General features: G+C 44.2%; 1 protein-coding gene across 1 annotated transcript; it reads right to left on the bottom strand.

Moving 5' to 3' along the window:
* Positions 1-213: 213 nt before the first annotated feature.
* On the bottom strand, positions 214-9,501 carry LOC107376287 (epithelial membrane protein 2). The gene is made up of 5 exons (XM_015945313.3): positions 9,348-9,501; positions 7,950-8,037; positions 4,131-4,239; positions 3,094-3,234; positions 214-3,017 (listed from the first exon to the last, which is right to left on the bottom strand). The coding sequence occupies exons 2-5, from the start codon at positions 8,025-8,027 to the stop codon at positions 2,866-2,868; spliced, it is 480 nt and encodes a 159-aa protein (XP_015800799.1). The 5' UTR covers positions 8,028-8,037; positions 9,348-9,501; the 3' UTR covers positions 214-2,865.
* Between the last annotated feature and the right edge of the window lie 11,935 nt (positions 9,502-21,436).

Here is a 21,436-nt window from a genome sequence, read left to right as displayed (position 1 = left end):
TAGCCGTTAGCTCATCAATCCTGGAGACCATAAAAAGGTTTTCTCCAAACTCGGGCTGCAAACTTTTACACTCAACCCCTTTAAACCCCACACCCATATCTGGCCATTGTGTGTTTTTATTCACTTCATATGAAGTCATTTTAGGTCTTTCTGTTCTGAGGAAGAACAACACAAGGGCTACGGTTCATCAAATGAAAAAAGATGGACATGGACGACTCTGAAAATGCAGTTTTAATATAGTAAATGTTACTGTTAGTCATTTTAAACACGTATAGCAAAAATAAAACAGCATCAGACACACAAAGAGCATTATGGGTTAACTAACCCTATTTACACAAGGTTTCATTGATGCTGGAGATTCAGACCAGGCCTTTTGAACACGTGTGAGGCGCCACCAGAACATGGAAATCTGTTTTTATTTGTCGGTTTCTGTAAAATTGAACTCTCGTGTCTCCGGGATTACACCTTTGTGTGATCAGACTTAGTTTTGTCGTCTTCCTCGTTGCAGTTCTGCTAAAAACAATCTCCAGGTTGTGTTTTTGCCTTCTGACTCGCATCATGTTGCACAGAAACACAATCATGGCTTGTTTCAGGCTTTAGACGTATTTGTCGCTGCCTGTTTGACTTTACAAAGAAAAATAACAGATTTTTAGACAGCAAAAGAAGTAACAACAATAAAACTGTGCATAAACAATACCTAAATACAACAACACCCTCTGTAATTACTGTAACATACACATCCATGAGTACATGTTCATAAAAACAACAAAAAAACACAGATTTGAATCTTCAATAGACACACTTCACAACAAGGGTTCCAATCAAAGACCTGAGAGTTGTAACAGAAAATCCTTTTTTAAATAATAACCTTAGGTTTTATTTAAAGAGCAAGTCACCCCCTACCAGATTCTTACACAGCTCCCACTTCCTGTTTGAAAAATGCCTAGCAGACCGAGAGGGCGGAGCCGCTAACAAATACACTCAGACAGGCTCACAACGACATTGTGACATCATATGGTACCAGCTAACATTCTAGGGTACCTCTTAGCCAATAGGGATGGCAGATTTAAATTAAAATGCAGTGCAGAGTTTTTACCTGACAACGGCACAACACTGACGGTTTTAGGCAGAAAATTTGTATTTTAACTAAACTACTGACTACAAGTGTCTGCAGCATGATTGGACACGCATTTATATAGTTTATCAGAAAATTAAAGTGGATTTGGGGGTGACTTGCTCTTTAATTAGTAGCTATAGATCACAAACTAACAGCCGCTGTATTTCAACATTTCATGTTACAAACTAAGTGAACTGATTCTATGAACGGAGGCGGGATTATCAGTTGATGGAAGACTAAACTAATCATCAACGGATCGTTTGTGTGATTTCTACCCCCGTTATGAAGTGTTGCTCTCTAATCTCACCACAACCCCTCACGAGCAATTGTTTCTGTTTAGTTGAAAAAATGGTATTTTTCAGAATCTCTGAAGTTAGGGTGGCCAACTGTCCCTGAAAATAAGCAACAGTTCAATGTTTGAAAAGAAAAGGACATGATCCGTATTTAATTAGTAGAGAATGCGGTTTGTCTTTGTCCCTGCAGATTTAAAGTAACGCTAGACAGTTTCCTGCTCCTCCGCCCTACTGGCTGAAAGGGGAATTGCAACTGTCGTAAACGACCCTGCTGTAGCTAGCGCTAACAGCAAGCTAACACTAATATGAGCCAGCTAAAACTAAAATAAACCACGAAGTATAAAGATCCACATTTTCTGACAAAACATATTATTACTTACAAGTCCAGTAGCAACAAAGCCAGGTCACCATCAGTCCGTGATTTTGTAGCATCCTTTAGCCCCCTAAACTAGCGTAGGTCGTGCCGATGTTCCCTCTGGTTTTAGCTCTTTGTTTCACCTCCAAAGACGTTTTTCTATTACGTTTACTTCCAGGCTCCGCCATGTGCCAAAATAAAAGCAAAATTCCTCTTTTAATTCTTCTTGTGCTTTTTTATTCACGGTGCACGATCTGAAAAAGCTAACGGCTAGCAGTAGTAGGGGGCTGCAGAGTGGTGTCAAATATGAAACAGGTCAAGATTTTTAACCCAACAATCACTGAGATCAAGCTAGCTTAAAGTTTAAGGAACTATTTAGTGTTACTTTAATGCCAGTTGGGCCCCGATCTGACGGGGACGTCGAAGCTGTCTGTACACTCGACTCCTGTCATAAGTTCTGATTGAAGCTCTCTGTAGGATGTGATCTAACGGACGTTTAGCTTTAATGTGTTTGAGATCTCGTGCTGTCCTGGTTTTGGACCCGATCTCTCCTGGAAAAGATGTTTAAACCCTGATGAGACCAATCAGGTGGAATAGAAGAAAATTCAGACAATGATCTTGATACCTCACTGATTGGTCAGAGTCTAACATAGCTTAATGTTAACCAATCAAAACAGCTTAAATCAAAAAGAAATTCCTTTGTCTAAATTACTGGTTAACTAATAAGGACGAAGACGTGAAGAACCAGTCAAACGTTTGGACACAGCTCCTTGTCTGCACGGGCAGGTATGCCCAAACTGCATAAACGGCACAGCCAGCGTTCCTCGTTTTATTATTTTAAAGTTGGCAGCCCTACCTGAAGTACTCCAGCCCATCTCAGGACCCAAACAGCTGTAAAGATCAGTCAAACACTGGGTGTGTTTGAGAGGATCGACAGGTTTGCTGTGTCCTGAGCTGAATTTACTCAAATCCAAAACACAAACTCATCAGGTTTTAGGAGAAAGAGCAGAGCTGCCCCATCAACAAACAAACAAAACAACAAACAAACATCCAAATAATAAAAATTCAGGGTCACGTGGAGCTCGATTCTAAAGTCTGTCTCATTTCTTGCGTAGAGCAAAGTAAATGACGGCAGAGATGAAGGTGAGACCGAAGGCGATCCAGGCTAGGATGTAGCAGTGGCCATACGAACCGTGCTCCTCCAGGTGGAAGCGGTCTGTGTAGATGGAGGCTGCGATCATGATGAACAGGCCTGGGGACAACAGAATCAAATCATGTCTGGTGACCGCTGAAGCAGCAGACCGGGAAGCTTTCAGAGAGAAACTTACAGGCAAGAGACTGAAAGATCCCCGAAACGATGAATTTACGTCCCTTCTGCAGAGTGAAGAGCTCAACGGCAAACACAAAGACCCCGAGGCCAGAGAAGATGCACGCCAGCACCGAGGTGGCCTGCACCGCCTGGAGGTAGTCTGCAGAGGGAGCCGGAGAGGAAAGCACAGAGACGTTAGACATTTCTCCAGCAGATGATTTTACTGGATGCAAAACGACACATCAGGCATCAAGCTGCTTTAATGACGCTGTCAGAGGCAGCGTCTGAAAAGTGAAGTGCTGCACGGCATGAGTGTTTCCCTGAAGTGTCAGCTGGCCTTACTGGTTCAGGACGACCACCAGGTTCAATAAGACTACATTTTAAAATGAAAACTTCTAAATCATCAGAAAACACGAACGTATGTTTCTGCTTGTTTAGAAAAAGTTCTCTCTTCTTTGTTATTTGGCTGCAAGTTGAGTCATTTAATTGATTTGGCGTGGGCGACGGTAGCACAGGAGTTAAGTGATCGCCCCATAATCGGAAGGTTGCAGGTTCGAGCCCCACTCAGTCTGTCGCTGTCATAGTGTCCTTGGGCAAGACACTTAACCCACGTTGCCTGCTGGTGGTGGTTGGAGGGACCGGTGGCGCCAGTGCTCGGCAGCCTCACCTCTGTCAGTGCGCCCCAGGGCAGCTGTGGCTACATCTTAGCTCATCCCCACCAGTGTGTGAATGTGTGTGTGAATGGGTGAATGACTGGTTGTGTTGTAAAGCGCCTTGGGGGGTTCCAGGACTCTAGAAGGTGCTATATCAAATACAGGCCATTTACCATTTGATTGGCTGACTGGTTGATTTCTGTCAATAAAATCAGACCAAACAGCACTCCCACGAGTTTCGATGAAACATCACAGCAAAAAGTTTCACCCTTGTTTTAACCTAGTTTTGGAAATCTTTGTAGAAATGAAGGCATTTAAAACATTTTGGCAGTAAACAAGCTTGTGATGGAGTGTTGTTTTACAAGAATGCAGAAACCTCTTTTAGTGGATGGACGTTTGTTACCTGAGGGGTAAGATGGGATGTCTGGGAGGCTGGTGAAGTTCCAGACTCCATTTTGCCCGATCCATCTACCCCAAACGTCCGTGGACATGGTATCAGTCACCCACCAGGCCTGATGGGAAGAGCAGACACATAAAACTTTACAAAACTTGCAGAAAAACCAATCAAATGACCTAGAGCTAACTTGACTTGTGACTGTTTGGGTCAAATCTGAGAAACGATGTTAGAATTAAAGTGACTGCGAGATCTTGAGCAGTTAGCATTCAGAGTTTATGTTGGGGATTACTCCTAACTACTGTGACATCACATGAGCTCAATATCTGTAAAGTAGGTTGAGTTATACCCAGCATTGTGTTTGCTGAAAAGCTGTGGTGGCCATTTTGAACTGGGTTTACTTTAAAGTAGCGCTGCATAGTTAATTTAAACTTTATGCTAGAGCTTCAACGCTGATCTCAGTTATTGTTGAGGTAGAAACTGGACCAGCTTCATACTTGAGAGCCCTCTGCAGCCCTCTGCCGGCGGAAAACCGCACTAGATAGTTTTGTGGAGCGGGTAAGTGTTTTAGGGGGCGCTCTTCAACTGCTTTGCGGCTGTTAGCTGTAATGCTAGCAGTTAGCTTTTTCAATTTGTCGATCACCAATAAAAAACACGAGAAGAAGAAAAAGAAGAAGTCAGCTTTTTCTTTCAGCATCATGGCAGAACTTGGAAGTAAACACAAGAGTGTCTTTGGAGGTGAAGCAAAGAGATAAACCCGAGTGAACATCAGCGGGGCCTACGCTAGTTTGAGGAAGTTACAGGAGGCTCCAAAATCACGGACTGATGGTGACCTGGCTTTGTTGCTGCTGGACTTATAAGTAATAACATTTTTGTACAACAGTGTGGATCTTTTTACTTTGTGGTTTAGTTTAGTATTAACTGGCTCATGTTAGCATTAGCTCGTTGTTAGAGCTAGCTACAGCAGGGTTGTTTATGACAGTTGTAATACCACTTTCAACCGGTAGGGTGGAGGAGCAGGAAACTGCTCTGTTTCTTTAAAAGTGAACACGTAGGTAATGATTTGTCCTCTGGAGCCAAGCGGGGTAGCAAAGGCCTCGCTCGGGTATGCAGCAATGCATTAAGCTGGATTTATACGTCTCCGTCAGCTCCAAAAGGGAGACACGCACAGATGGAGACATTTTGCCCTCGTACTTCTCCGTCTCCTGGGGTGTGTTGCAAAGCAATTCCCCGCCAGGACACCAGAGGGCGTAGCGCTGTTCTGTGGTATCCTGTCATGTATCCTGTCCAGGATAGTGCGTTTATATTGTGTTTTTTTGTATTTAAGACAAATTTGTCTCATTCTCCTCCACTTCTTCATGCACTCGCCGCCTCTAAAGCCACGTTTCCTGTCATTTCCGTCCACAAATAGAACACTTGCTGTGGATCTTTTCCCTCCTCCAGTCACGGGGGAATTAAACGTTCATAATTTAGAGTTTTTTTCACGAGATATTCTTCAAGCTTCTCCATGTCTGCCGCTAGGTATCCTCGGCTCTCTTTATGCTTGTGAGGGCGCAATGGCGGCGGTGTAGACGGTGCCCTGACTAATCACAAGCTTGCGTTCTCCGTCTCGACAGACGGATGTTTAGAAAAGAGAGCTCGATTCCGTCCGTCCTTGCGAGCCTGCTGGAGAGCCCTCGCAAGGACGTATAATGGTGTTGCGTGTCTCCGCACTGACGCAGAGGCATGACTCAGGCATTCGAGTGCAGGTGGGAATGTGAGATGTTTATATGTGCAGCATGTACAGGTGAGTTCTGCATAACCAGTTGTAGAAAGCATGATCTGTCAAAAAGAAATGTCAAATATTTGGAATGAAATGGAACAGGGAGGGATGATAGTCAAACCAGTATGGGTCAAAAAGAACTCCTTGCCCCCAGCGCTGGTGTGATGGCGCCATCACACTGACGATGCTTACTTCACTCGCATGGAGGAGATATATAGAGGAGATATAAAGTCATATATTTTTTAAAAGTTCCCCTTTCAGAAATTATGTACGTTTTTTTCCCAGAAGTACGTAAAAGTGATATTCTCGCTCTGTGCTGTGGTATAATGTAGGCAACGCATCAATGTTTTTGCTAACCCCGCCCCTTTCCCATAGAGCCTTAAATCAATCAAATCAAATCAAAGATACTTTATTAATCCCAGAGGGAAATTAGAGTTTCAGTACACACAGTTCAGAGATCAGACATACATGGGCAAGACACATGACAAGAACTGGTGACTGTGGTCATTCGCAACCCTGAATCGCGCTACCTTAATAGAGATAAGAGGGTTACATGAGGATTGGTTCAGGTGGAGGGAAAAAAGGCACTTCAGAGCTACCATCCACCAGGAGGGCAGCTTTGCTCTGCAAAAAACACCTCAGACAGACAGATATGCAACAGACTTCGGACAACACATCATAAGTGTCCACTAGGTGGGGTGGTGGGTTGGGACTATCCCCACTTCAGTTCCTGCAGCCACGATAAGCAGCGCATGTCACCTCAGTGTGGATAGGGGGAGGAGCATTTAGGGTTGGAGGGTTGCAGTGACCCTGGACGCTTTGGCGGCCTTCCCGCAGTCCCGCCCAGGCTGGGATAGGAGACAGAGTTGAGTTGCCATAGCGACGGCACATTCCACATATCTTCTGAGGGGGGAGTTTTCGTTGGAGCCTTGCAGGCTCAAGGGCGCCAGATTCTGATTACAAATTGTTTTGGGGCCAGACAGAGATAATTTCCTCTCTGTCTTACAGTTTGTTGGTCCTCAACCTCTCAGAATCCCAATAATGGACATTAAATTATCCCGATCCGTGCTGATTCGTCCACTCTCTCCTTGATGGCATCCATCTTTTGTGCCAAAGAATGAATCTCCGCCAAAGTACCAAGCTTACGGTTCATCTCGACAATTATGTGAGTCTGTGAATTCACAGCGTGGTGCAAACCATCTCTGAGCTCCGGGATCAGGCCAATATTCCTCGGTGAAATACATACATACTCTTTGATGACTTGATTATTATTATTATCCTGAGCTACTACAGCAATCAATTTCCCTCTGGGATTAATAAAGTATGAATACATTTGAATACATTTTGTTCACCTTTAGATGGCGCCTTCTGAGAAAAGCTCCAGATTTAGTATTTAAAGTGATGGTGTGTATTTTCCCTGGTGATGGGGGGGCAGCACACACCTAAATCATTGCATGCAAGTCGTATTTTTGTGTTTGAGTGAGACCTCACCAACAGAGGGTCATTAGGGTGAAATGTCCCCTCCTCCAGCTACATGACAGACGCATGAGACTCCCTTTTATCACGGGCAACGAGTGAAGAAGTCAATGTGTAAAACAGCAACGTTCATGAATGGTGGAAGTTTTCCATTTGTTACAAATCAGTAAATGTGTTTTATCCTCATGGGTTCCCGTAGAAGAAAGCATGGCGTCGCCCAGACTCAGACCCGCTCCAGAGTATTTTAGAGCCGATTTTTATGGGTACATGCTATGAAGCCGCCATTATTTGTCAACACCCGGGCGTCGTTTAGTTCATTTTCAACATTTTTGATTTTCTAGAGTCAAACAGTAAAAACGAGACATCGTCTCGTTAGATTTGGACAGATTATTTACAGTTTGGTGGTTAAGTTTGATTCTGCGTGCTTATTCCTCACGTGACTCAAAGCTCAGTGACTGTTCTGCACAGATCAGTTCACGGATCAGCGCTTTGGGCTTCCTGACAGGGTTGCGGAAGGCGCTTTATAAATAAAGCTTTGATTGATTGATTGATTGATTGATTGATTGATTGATTGATTTGGCTTCACTTACATTGTCGATGGTGGCCACCAGGAGGAGAATGATGGCTGCGATGTGAAGGACAAAGATCCCACCGAGGACAATCGACATGATGACGGTGCTGTAGGTGAGAAACAGACATTCTTCCTCATTTCACAGGTTTAGCTCTGACAAAAACTTCTTCCTTAGTCATTCATGTCCCTAGAAATGCACCCTGGGACTCATTCGTGACACCAAATCCCTCCCCGGGAAAAACAAGCCCTCCACACCAACTTAGGGTGTGGCTTCATCACGTCTAATTACTGCAGCTAACCGCCAGAGGCACGCTCTGCTCTGGTGACGCGAGCCTGCAACCCGAGCTCGTGGCTCTGTTCAGAGCAAGGACCAAAGCAAATGCAGAGGTGCTGATGGGCTGTTGTCACCGTGTCGACATCAGAGAGAACTGTGATCGTGAGCAAACTGGAATCCCTGCTGCAGGGAGGGTCTGGAGAGAAGTTCGTGAAGGGTGGATCAGTATGGGCTTGTCTGGTGCTTAAAGCAGAGGTGCCACTCCCTGGAATGACAGTAAAGAACACACGCTGTTCCCCACCTACATAATCCTCTCCGTGTCTCTTTATGCCCTCAGAGAAAAGAGCTCCTCCAAACCTCAGCACCAAATTCTAAAATTCACCCAAAACCAGCTGTGTTTGGTCAAATCCGAGTCTGGAACCGCGTTGGGAACACTTTTTGGAATGTTGTGTGCTCATTAAAGGAGCGGTCAGGGGTTGGGTCCGCTCACATACTCTCACACGCTGCACCTCACCGACCGAGCTGAACCTGTGATGACTTGTGCACCAAGCTGGTCCTCGTGTGACCAGATTTTCCCTCCGATTTCTTACCAACTACACGCATTTAGTAGATTCATCTGGATAATTTAACCCTCTCAGGCTCAAATTAAGTTTGGATAAAAGGACGAACAACTAAGTCCTTCAGGGTTAGGTGGAGTAACCAGGTAGGAAGGTTTTAACGTTGCAAAACTGCAACACCTGCCTCCAGAGGGTTAAAGCAACAAAAAGAAACACTGATTTTCATCTTAAAAGGATTGTTTTTGGTACTTTTGTCTTCCAGAATCAACATTTCTGCAGATCTGACTTTGATGATGCAAAATTTCCACCAAACACGACAGAAACAATCAGATTTTGGCTCTTGAACCACAAAAATCACACAAAACAGAATAAAAGCTGATTCTGCGTTACAGCTGCTGAAAACACATCTGGAAACCAAATTATCTAAACCAACTTCGCTCCACACCTGCATTTGCTTTCATATTTACAACTTTCCCATGAGTTAGGAAAGCAAAACCAACAGCAAACGTAGATCACCTGAAAAAATCCTATTAGACATCAGACTCGACAGAAAAGTGAGAAAAATATCTGAAACACGTTAACTCACTCTTAGAAGGCTGCAGGTCTCCTTTGTGGATCTCAAGGACACTAATTCCAGGCTTGCAGTGCAAATGCACAAGCATCAGAAATAGGGCCGCCGCCCACTTTGGTCCCGCCCTCTTTTTCAAAAACCCACTCCCCAAACAACCCTCCCTTTGGCCTGATTGCAAAATCTCTCCTTTTTAAAAACGTCTTTCAACTCCACACACACACACACACACACACACACACACACACACACACACACACACACACACACACACACACACATCTGTGACTCATTGACGTTTGAAGGGGGAACTCCTAACAAACAGCAATGGTACACATGCTGCCATGGTGACAGACTGCAGCCAAACTAATCTCACCGACGTTGTTGCTATGTGTGACACATCTACACACTGGATCTGTCAGATTTACACACACACACACATTTGCTCTTCCACACAGGGGCCTGTATTTGTTTTCCGGTATTTGACCAGTTGACACGGGAGACGGCAATGTTTCCTGGGTGAAGGAATGTCGCCCGTTGCAAGTGAATGACAAAAAGGTGGGACAAATCAAGAGAGAAGAATGCGGAGGCGTTTGACTGTGAGGGGTGGGGTTCCTGGAGAAGTTTCGCGTTGACGTGAGATTCATCACGGTCGGGTCCTCGGTGGTGACCAGTCTGCTCCGGGTGAGTCATCTGCTCGTAAAGCAGATCTCTCTGATTAGTTCAGAGCAACCAGGAATGTTTTGAGCTGAATGAAAACTCTATAAACACTCCTCGGGTCAAAAGCCAACACACACAGAGTCGTGTGTTTGTTCGTCGTAGCCCTCGGTGATGTGGGAGGATTCCTGTGGCCGGTCAGACACAACTGCAGAGAGCCGAGGATCTCAGATCACTAGGTCCCTGACTGTGAGACAGCGCCAGAGGAAAGGGGGCGAGCGGGAGTCTGACCTACAAGCTTTAGACGTAGTCCTGCTTCGGCACGCCTGGTTGATTGTCACATCCATCACATTCATCCCGTTCCCAGAAGCCTGTTAATCAACCACTGATTACATTCAGCTGTGTTGGATGAAAGAAACTCCTCCACCTTATAGGACAGCTGCCCGCAGTGGGGCGATACTGTGTCTCATTCACAAGATTTCACCTTTTCCAAACATTTATTTCTCACACGGTTACTTTTACGTGCAAACGACAGCAGAAGCGCCTGCATTTGGGCATCCAGGGGTCAAATCCAGCAGGAAGTGTTAGTATTCCCTTTAAAATGAACCAATCTGACCACCTTGGACCGCTGCTGGCCACGCCCACCCACCCCTGATTGGCTGCTATGAGGTAAGGAGCTTGAAGTAGAGCTGCCGCTCCTCCGGCATCGACAGGTGAGATTTTCTTTATTGTGAGGTCTCCAACAGCTTCTAGAAGCAAATGATTCCTGAACTAAACATTGAAAGAACAAAAACAGACGTTGTTTTATTCACGCTTGAGCAGGGGTGCCCAATCCTGGTCCTGGAGGGCCGGTATCGGGCAGGTTTTGTGTTTTTTCTGCTCCAACACACTTGATTGACTGGTTGAATCACCTGTGCAGCATCTCATCAGGCTCTGCAGAAGCATGTTAATCACATGCTGATTGAAATCAGGTGTGCTGAAGCAGAGTTAAAACTCAAACATGCTGGATACCGGCCCTCCAGGACCAGGATTGGGCACCCCTGCGCTTGAGTGTTTATAGAGGCAGCAGAGACCCACGTGGAAGCTCAAAAATAATCCTGTCCAGTTTCACAAATGATGTCTCCTTCACAGCAACACTAATGAGGCTTTAACACCTTAAGCTGTTCCTTAACCAGTGGGTTTCAGCGATTCCTAAGGTAGAAACTTTACCGACTTCCCTTTGGACAGCACTCTGCAGCCTTCGGCTGACCGGAAACTGCACCTAACAGTTTTGTGGCACAGATAGGTGCACCAGGGAGAGGTCTCGACCTGCTCTAAGGCTGCTAGCTGTTTACGCTACCGATGACTGAGATAAAGGCTAGCAGTTAGCTTTTTCAGTTTGCTGACCGTCAATAAAAAGCACAAAAGAAAAAAGAAGTTCTGTTGGCATCATGGCGGAGTCTGTCAGTAAAAGTAAGAGAGTAAAGTTTTTTGAGGCAAAGCACAGAGCTAAAACCAGAGGGAACATCGGCATGGCCTACGCTAGCTAAAGGAAGCTATGAGATCACTGGCTGATGCTGACCTGGCTTTGTTGCCACTGGACTTGTAAGTAATACTATTTTTGTCCAACAGTGTGGATGTTTGTACTTTGAGGATTATTTTAGCATCAGTCGGCTCTTGTTAGCATTAGCTCATTGTTAGCACTAGCTACAGGAGGCTGTGTAAAGGTTTTTATGACGGTTGTAATTCCACTTTCAACCAGCAGGACGGAGAAGCAGGAACCCCTTTAATGGGATCTTTGTTTGACAGAAAATTCAACCTTTTCATGCTGGTGGTTCTATCAGTTCTCTATTTTTGGGGTTCTCATGTTGACTTTTTTCATTTTTATACCTTTTTTTTATTTCAACTCCCAAATTATAAACTTTTTTCACATGTTTATAGTCCTTTTGAAGTCCCTTGTGATTTTCAGTCTCTATATACTTCCACCACCAACAGGAAGTCAGAGTAAAACTTGAAAACTTACTGGAAAGATGTTTAAACTGCGATCAGCAGAAAGCTTTTATTGTCACGTGCATGCACTTTTTGGTTTTGTGTCTGAGTTACGTGCAGTCACAAACACCCTTCACTTGTTTGACATCATAAATGGAAATAACTGAGGGTCCACTGAGGTTTGGAAGGACATTCGCCACGCTCTGATGACATTTCGGCATAAAAATTCAGCCCTACAGCAGTGAGAGACCATGGGAATGAAGAAAAACACCTCCGTCCTAAAAGAATTGTGAGAATATGTTTGCGTTGGGAACAAAACTGTAAACATTAAAGATGTCCTTCACTGAGGATCAGTCCTGCTTTAGCTTCTGATAGAAAACAGACGGAGAAACTCTAGGATTAGAAAAGCCCGACAGATCTACGTCACGCTGTCACTAACATCCAGCAAACAGCAGCTAGTAGAAGCTAACTGTTAGCATTAGCAGCTCCACCACACAGCAGAACTCCCCCAGGCTTGTGTTATTTGTGAAGACGAAACATCAACGTTGCAGAGTCAGTGGTAGTGTCGTGTTGCTGTTGACCAATCAGAGGAGAGGGGTCCAAACATCAGGAAGTAAGACCTGCTGTCTGAAGCTAACTTCTCCTCCAGCTGAATTCTACAGGTGCACCGGAGCTTTTGTTCCCCAGAGTACAACTCACAAGGCATTCATTCCTACTAGATTCCTCGACCTCTTTAACAGATACAAACATTTTTTAAAAAATCACCAACGAGAGCAGAGAGCTTGAAACTGTTAAACCAAAAAACACTGAGTCAAGGTGGACTCAGCAGGACACCTGGTCGCTGCCATGTCAGGCTCTGTCAGCAGCAGGTATAAACACGCCTTTAGGGCTACTTGTGTGGCCACATTCTCACAGGGTCATTAGGTCATGAGCACATCCATCCAAACAGATCGTTATCTGACTCCATGGATGAGGAGGCAACCACATGCTTTTCAGACCCGTCTCTCTAGATCCCTCCTAACTAATCGTTTAAATCCTCAAAATGACCTCATCTGCTCAGGAGCTAGCATCAGTGGTGCGTAGCTGAAGAAGCTACGGCTAAAACAAACACGATGACGGGGCACCTCCCTGCATGTGGGAAAGAACAGAGCATGTGTTCCCATACCGGAGCGCTTTGTGTGTGGAGGTGGCAAAAATCCCTTTGGTGTGAGGGATCTGTAATAGTGAGCACTTGTGAAACTCAGCTTGAGAAGAGTGGATCCCGAGGAGAGCGGAGATAACTGAGAATGCAGTCGGGCCTGCTTGTGTTCTGGGCGTGGCGACCTCGCCTCACAGGTGAGCTAAACTAAGATTTCCCCTCTGCTCCACGCCCTTCAGCTTAATCCCAGCAGCAGAGGTTTGCAGCGGCGCAGATGGAGACTAAATAAAGCCCACAGGAAATGCCTGTGGAGAGCTCGCCACTCGCGTTATGCAAAAGTCCATTTTCATCCCCAAATCTCGGTGCGTGTTGGCGAGAGAGACCCGGCGTGAGTCAGCCACCCCCGTTTAGGAGCGTAGTAGTGAAGCACCGTTTGGATCAGCGTGGGGGTGGGGCGGGAGCTCGGCCACAACACGTTTTTAGAACCCAAACAGAAAAACCAACCAATCACGTGCCTGAGAAAGGGTTAGAGGAGACCAGTAGTAACAGTCAGGCCTTTGTCATGGAGCAGAACTCGACAAACCAGAATGAGGCGGAGAGTTAGCTCTTCTCTGGGAGTTTCCTGCTGTTTCAGCTGCTAAAGTTATTTTTTCTCTGTTTTTCTCCCCAGAAGAAGCTACAACGATGTTCTGCTGAGCTGTGGTGGCCTCATGGAGGGCGCCATCGTCTTAAACACTGCTGCTAACCAATCAATCAATCAATCAATCAAAGCTTTATTTATAAAGCGCCTTCCGCAACCCTGTCAGGAAGCCCAAAGCGCTGAACATGGTACAGTTAAGTAAATATATTGAATAGATCAACAATAAAAGAAATTCAAATTACAAAATACAAAATGGAAATTACAAGATAGATGAAACATTCTCCCTCTCCTGATTATAACATTTTACTTTCTTTGACACTGAATGTGCTACTACTAGTTTACCCGCTTAATTATAGATTCGCTAGGATAAATACAATAAAGTTTGTCTCTCACCAAAGACAATATTTACTAATGTAACCATAGAAACACTGGTGTGTGTGTGTGGGTGTGTGTGTGTGTGTGTGTGTGTGGGGGGGGGGGGGGGGGGGGGGCTGGTCTCTGTGACAAGTTACAGTCCCGGAGCGTCTCCCCAACAAGATCTCCTCTTTCATGGATTTTCACATCAGCTGAGCCTCACATTCCTGATGAAGTCGTCTGCTACAGTGAAAATGCCGTCCATTCATCTCTCTGACGCGGGGGTTAATCGTCCCGAGGAGATAAATGCCAAGCGTAAACTGACAAATGGAGCGTGCACGAGACAGACTGCAGATCTTTAGCTCGAGCAACGCCCAAATCCCTAAATAAAGGTGTTTGTGAGGCGGGGAGTGTGTCAACATGGCTGTGTGAAACAGCGCCTGCATGGCAGCAGCAGCCAGCCTGACCACAGACTAGTCACTGCTGTTTTACACAATACCAAAGCTGTCTGTGGGCAGCTGTCTCACTGCACTCGCTCCTCCACCGTCTTGCACAACGTTGCTCCATCGCTGCTCTGGGATTTCCTCACTTCTGTTGTACAAAAACAGAAAAGCAAGAAGCGGCCCGAGAGCACGTTTACAGGATTTATAGGAGTCGTGTCAGGGAGGTGTGATGTGAGCGCTCCCCCGAAGGAGACGAGTCAAACCGAAGGGGCCTCCAAGTCACCCCAGGCTGGAGAGAAAATGAAAAAGTTAACCGTCGCCGTTCACCCTGCTGCTGGTGTCACCGAGCCGGTTTACAGGAGAAGCTACTGCAAGGCCAACATGTAAGCAGGCAAACGGCAGTGAAGTATTTCCATACGACTTCAGTTTCTATAGAAACGCGTCACATTTTCATGCTGCTTCTTCATTTATCGCTACGGGAGTAACGAGTCGCTATGGATGCAGACACAAATAAACGCTTCTGGTACTCGGCAGTGAGACGAGTTGGGCTGATGTGTCAGAACCGGTGTGGGTTTCAGTCTCACATCTTAAATATTCTGGTGCCACTTTACATCAAGGCTCCCCTTATAAAAGGATAATTAATAGTTTATAAACATCTGTAACATTTCATTAATCATTCATACGTGTTTATTATGTGTTCATCAAATAGTGAGACGAATCTGTTGCCCAAGTAGCAACAAGGGAATGGGCCCAAGCGGGTAGACCAAGCCCCCACAATGAGGGTCAAAAATGGAAGCAAACGCGGAAGTGAAATAAATTGCAGTTCCACCCTCATCCACTAGGGGCTGGTGCCAGAAGCGAGCAAATCCTCATTGACTCCCATGTTAAAAATACCAATTTCACAGCAGAAATAAACATGTTTACAGCCTGGTACCAAAACATGTTTTTGGTTTAAATGATCTAGTTTACACTCATTTTTTCTCACTCTTCTGTTTAAGTGTATTAAAAGCCTAAAATTCTGTATAATTAATGAGCATCAGACCCACGTGACCACAGAGCTAGCTCCGTGGAAAGGCCTCAGTCTGGCCTGGAAACCGTTCCGGGATTTAGAGTCTCTGTGTTTGTGTATTCTTTTTTGGATATTATTTGTGCAATTGTTGGACAAAATGACTTGCTGTGGCATTAATTGCACTAATAGAGTGTCCAAGGAGTCTCCACTTCATTTTTTTCGGTAAGTAAAATTATATTCATGTATTTTAGGTCACTGCCGAGCTGAGCTTAGATGTTAACATGTACTGTTTGACCATGAAATTTAAATGTAATAGGGTAAAACCCAGTGCATTTAACATAATGCTGCACTTTAGAAAATGGGTTGAAATATAACATGTTGGTGGAGCTGGGTTCCCACTATCGGCTTGTGGAGCTCTCGGGAGACCTCGTTCTCCCCTCCCCGCAGCTCAGCGCATCTCTGTCTGATCGCGGCTCCTGACTGCTGCACGGGCTGCCGGCTTGTGCAGCTCTGGATGGAAACAGATGTTATCCACCCGGTTCTCCCCAGCGGCAGCTCTGCGCATCTCAGATCGCAGCGGCGCTTGTCTGCTGTGCGGCTGCCGGCTTGTGGAGGTCTCGGAGACCTCTGTGTTCCACCCGGTTTTACCCAGTGGTCAGCCCGGCGTATCTCTGACTCAGAAGCTCTGGTGTTGTGCAGTTAACTCCGGTTGTAGCTAGGTTGCTACCTCCGTTAGCTTAGCTCCCACCTCCGCATTAGCTTTAGGTTAGCTTCAGGTTAGCTTGTAGCTAGTTCGACCGCGTGTCGTCAGTTGATCCCAGCCTTACAGCCCCACCCTCAGCTCCACCTCTCTTCCCTTTTGTGGAATTGTCTGGGCTTGACGGAACCTGTGACAAGGTCAAAATGGCGGTGGTGGCCACCTCCCATTTGGCCTCAAAAAATTATTATTGGAGTCTATGGAAACCCATTGTCCAATATTTATATGTCGATGGGGTAGACCCAGACAAGGCCTGCTATATGAAAAAAAAAAGGTTACACATGCTAGATATAAGTATGCTATTAGGTTCAGTAAGAAGAACGATCAAGCAATGAGGTCTGATTCCTTGGCTGGGAAACTACTATCGAAAAATGTCTTGGATTTTTGGAAAGAGAGATGAGTTCTTAATAAAAACAAAACTGTTTTGCCTTGCTGTGTTGAAGGTATGTCTAGACCAGACAACATTGTTGAGCATTGGAAACACCATTATGATGCTCTATTTAACTGCATATGTAGTGAACACATGAATGTAACAGTGATTAACAGCACAGAGTCCATCAGTGTTACGGCTTGTGAAGTGCGTAAGCAGTGATTGAGCTTCCAGACAGTAAATCTTGTGGACTGGATGGAATATACACGGAACATCTGAAATATGCTAACTTTAGGTTAGTACCTCTACTGGCCATCTGTTTTACTAGTTGTTTGATACATGGCATTCTGCCTGATGCACTTATGTCTATTATTCTGGTCCCTGTCATAAAAGACAAAGCAAGTAGAGCAGGTAGCACGGACAACTATAGGCCCGTTGCATTGGCAAGCATCGTATCCAAGGTTATGGAAAAGTGCTGCTAAGTAGGCTAAAGGACTTTATCTACTCTACAGATAATCGGTTTGGGTTCAAGTCTAAGCTTAGCACAGATTTGTGCATATTTGCTTTAAAAGAAATCAATAGGAAGTTTCAAAGAGGCAACTCGTCTGTGTTATTGTCCTTTATTGATGCGTCTAAAGCCTTTGACCGTGTAAATCATCTGAAACTGTTTTTTAAATTACGTCAACGAGGGGTTCCTAAGTACATTCTGAGAATCCTAGTCTACTGGTATGCTAATCAGGATATGCAGGTGAGATGGGGTAGTAGATTTTCTGCTCCTTTGGGTGTGTAACGTGATGAAGGAGCTATTTCCACCAAGGTTATTTGAACTCTTTCCACAGATGCCTCTGACACAACGCTAGAGTGCATGAGACAGCCTCAAGGTCATGCATTCGCTTCTAAACTGTTTACTTTCCAGCAATGAAGACAGAAGATGGAGACTCTTTTCTTTTATTAGATCAAAGAACTCTGTTTTCAATAAAGCTCATCAAAACAACTGTTAGTCAATAATAAAATGTGACCGATCTGTGAAATCACAATATTATGATTAATATGTTTTAATAAGTAAATGACTTAATCTAGTTCACTAGACACACTGACACACATAATGTAAACACATGACACATTGCTGTTGCTGATCCAATCAGAACCTTCCTAGTCTGAAGCGTGGCAGAGTCTCTGTGGCGTTTATTAATCTGCCCGTTTTGATTCGTCCAGAATCAAAAACATCCAGATTAATAAAACAGTTCCAACACCATCTTAAGTTCAGTTCTCAAGATCCCATGAAGTTCACCGCATGCTAAGTGAAGTATTGGACCGGCCAGCCGTGCTTCCCTTTTTAAATTTTACCAACCAAGCAACGGTTCCTTTCAGAATAAAAGCTGAACTCACTGACCCAAGGAGGGTCCCTTTATGACGCTGTGATCCACCTGTCGCTTTTTACCTGGAGACAATTCAAGGACTAGTTTGTCGTGCTGTGACGCTGTACCATTGGCTCCAGTACCGAGAGGAGGGTCCGTGGACCTGACATTCTGGATCCGTGATGGAGGTCTCCCTGAGGGTATGCGACAAATATGGCGTCTCATGTGTTTATGCAACTACTCCGGTCAAACTCTGATCACAGTTAGGCGCAAAACATCATCCCACTCAGACTTTGTTTCTCCGGATACGAGAGTTCTGAATAACACTCATTCACACACACACACCATCCATCTCACACCTCATTCAAACAGAACATCCATCATTAGTAAAATGATTTAGTAATAAATCATAAACGTTTGAAGGACTCTCTCTCTTCTCTTGTCTCTCAGTTAATACAAAGCGTTATCTAAAGCCCTACAATAAAAAGTTCAGATCTTCTGGTTAAACAACTCAGTGGTCCATAAGATTGACCCCATACTCGATATGGGATCTTAACGTCTCACGGTCCTTAAATTACATGTAAATTAACTTCATTACAGGTGCTGCCAATGGAGTAAAGCAAGGCGGGGTTCTCTCTCCTGTGCTTTTCAACTTGTACATGGATGAACTGTCACAGCAGTTGAATAACTGCAGAACTGGTTGTATGATTGGATCAACCCTGGTCAACCATCTTATGTACGCTGACGATCTTGTCATCCTGAGTCCTAGTAGTGTGGGAACAAAGGAACTGCTAGATATTTGCTCAAAGTTTGGGGTGGATTTTGACATCAACTACAATTCTAGTAAGAGTGTCATCATGACCTGTAGAACAAAAGAAGATAAAGGGTTACAGTTTCTCCAATTTCAAGTATGTGGTAATGTTTTGCCTGTGACGGACAAATAGAAATATTTGGGGCACTTTATTAATGATGAATTTACTGATGATGATGATATCGATCGGCAATGTCGTAGAATGTATGCACAGGCTAATATGTTAGTGCGTACAGGGTATCTGCAGGTTCAAGGGAGCCAAATTTAAGACTTTTGAAGAACTTTTTTTAAGGCCACTTTGACCAAATTTAAGCAATTTTTAAAATTAAATGTAAGCTATAATTTCCAGCTATTGCCTGGAACCGGTGCTAACCACGTCGCGATTGTGGTATTAGCGATCCATTTACCATTAAACTTACACTTCCCCATGTTGCAGGCTCCTGCTAGCTTAACCAGCTAATGTGCTCATCTAAAAACAGCCCCCTTTCACAACCAACTGAATGTGTACGCTTCCACTTACACCAACATCGTAGACATAAAATGTTGAACACCAACTAGAAATTCATTAAAATTTTATAGAAATAAAAGAATCTTGTTTATTGGGTCTTTGGTAATTTAAGACCTTTGGAAATTGTATTTAAGGATTATTTGTCATTTTTAAGGATTTTTAGGGCCTTAAATTTGGAAAAGTAAATTTAAGACTTTTTAAGGACCCGCAGATACCCTGTGCGTAGGTTTGGTATGTGCACTAATGCAGTTAAAAAGTTAAAGTATACTGTACTCAATTGTATACAGCTCATTTGTGGTCTTCCTATAAGCAAACAAGTCTTGAGCGTCTCAATGCAGCATATAATGATTGTCTGAGAATATTACTAAAGAGGCCTCGTTGGGAAAGTGCGAGTTGCTTGTTTGTCTCTTCTGGGATCGGTACATTCCACGCTATGTTGAGGAACTTGATGTTTAAGTTTTTTTGTCGAGTTAATCAATGTGAAAATGTTATTATTAAGTGCTTGGTTGATGTTGACTGTAGCACCACACGCTATCAGTCTGAACTATGGCATTATTGGTATAGGTGTTTATATTGACTTCCTTGTATCTTTGTCTTTTCTTGTGTAGTTTTTATCTTATGTTTGTTTTTATTGTCTCTGGACCTCGAGTCTGTTAATAAAGTTGATTCTGTTCTCATTGTTATGTAATCTGGAGGATTAGGGCATTTAAAACATAATTTATTAGCTTAAATTATTGTCATTTATCACTGCTTTATAAATAACCACAACCATCAAAATGAGCGCTATACAGTCAAGCTAATGGAACTGTTTATTGTGCTTATTAAACAGTTATAAATGCCACACAAGATGACTGTAGTAAAGTGTAAAACATCCATGTAACCATTGATTTATGGTCATTTGTAACATCTAGGATTAAGTCTGTGTTCTCACAAAGCATTCAGAGATCGAAGCAAGTGCTTTTGCATTGTCTAGACTTGATAACTGTAACTTTCTTTATGCAGGACTGACTTAGTCGGCAGTCTCAAGACATCAGATGGTACGAAAAAGCACATATCTCCAGTCCTGGCTGCTCTGGTGGTTACTGGTAAAGTACCGCATGGAGGTCAAGGTGCTGGTCCAACACATTCTCACTCCCAACGCGTCGGAAACAAACGCTTGGTCACCGACCCTCCGCGTCAGACTCCAAAGATGAAAGTGATCTTTTTCGTCACAGCTGGGGTTTGGGATGTCTGCTGGCGCGGAATCAAACCAGCAGATTCCATCGCATCCGAACCTTAATCCTCTTTCTACTTCTAACGTTCCCGCCGCACCCAATCCTGACGTTTCCCACCTAGCCTCCCCCTCGCCTGGGCCCCAAACCGACACATTCTCAGTCCGAACTCGCGGGACAGACACGTTTGGTCCCTGTGAGGGGAAGGTTTGTGGCTGCAAGAGGGTTCAGGTTAGGATGGGGGTGAAATGTGCTGGAGCGCGGGAGCTGACACGAAGGGTCAGTGACCCAGCGTTTGGTTCCGTAACGACTAGTCGGTGGATCCTAGGTCCAAAGACATGAGTCCTAAACGGTAAATAGCACTGTTATTTAGCATTCTGGTAACAAGGGTTAATATAATAAGGGTCCCTATATTAAGTTACATAGCGCATTATTAAGCATTAACAAACAAAGGGTCCATATATTAACATATTGTTAACTATTAAGTGTCCTTAAGGTTAGGACAAAGGGTCACGGAAGGGATGTCTGCTCGTTAATGCATAATATTAACATTAATATTAAACAGATGTTAATACTTTATTTAGTAGTTTATTAATGTTTAATAATGCACCAAGTAACTTAATAAAGAGGCCCTTATTGTAAAGTGTTACCAGCATATAAATTAGCCTCGTTAACTAAAGCTTTACAACACCAGGCCACAACGAGGCTCACTTTTACAATGCGTAATAGACACTTATTAATGATTCATAACGTGTTCAGATGAAGTAATGATATTAATAACGTATCTTAAAAGTCACGTGTGAAATCCATGGCCACATCAAACAGGATTGGGAATTAGCTTTTTACTTATTGACTCATGAGGAGACTTCGGATCCCGATGTTT

The sequence above is a fragment of the Nothobranchius furzeri genome, chromosome 12 (genome assembly GCF_043380555.1).
Source record: "Nothobranchius furzeri strain GRZ-AD chromosome 12, NfurGRZ-RIMD1, whole genome shotgun sequence".
In the NCBI taxonomy this organism is placed as follows: domain Eukaryota; kingdom Metazoa; phylum Chordata; class Actinopteri; order Cyprinodontiformes; family Nothobranchiidae; genus Nothobranchius; species Nothobranchius furzeri.
The sequence above is the reverse complement of the archived record's forward strand: the minus strand, read 5'-3'. Positions and strand labels throughout refer to the sequence as shown.

Excerpts from the sequence above, each read along its gene's own strand:
- LOC107376287 (XM_015945313.3), bottom strand. The coding sequence starts at position 8,027 with ATGTCGATTGTCCTCGGTGGGATCTTTGTCCTTCACATCGCAGCCATC. Across the intron at positions 3,235-4,130 it reads CATCCCATCTTACCCCTCAG|ACTACCTCCAGGCGGTGCAG; the intron begins GTAACAAACGTC and ends CTCCCTCTGCAG. Across the intron at positions 3,018-3,093 it reads GATCTTTCAGTCTCTTGCCT|GCCTGTTCATCATGATCGCA; the intron begins GTAAGTTTCTCT and ends TGTTGTCCCCAG.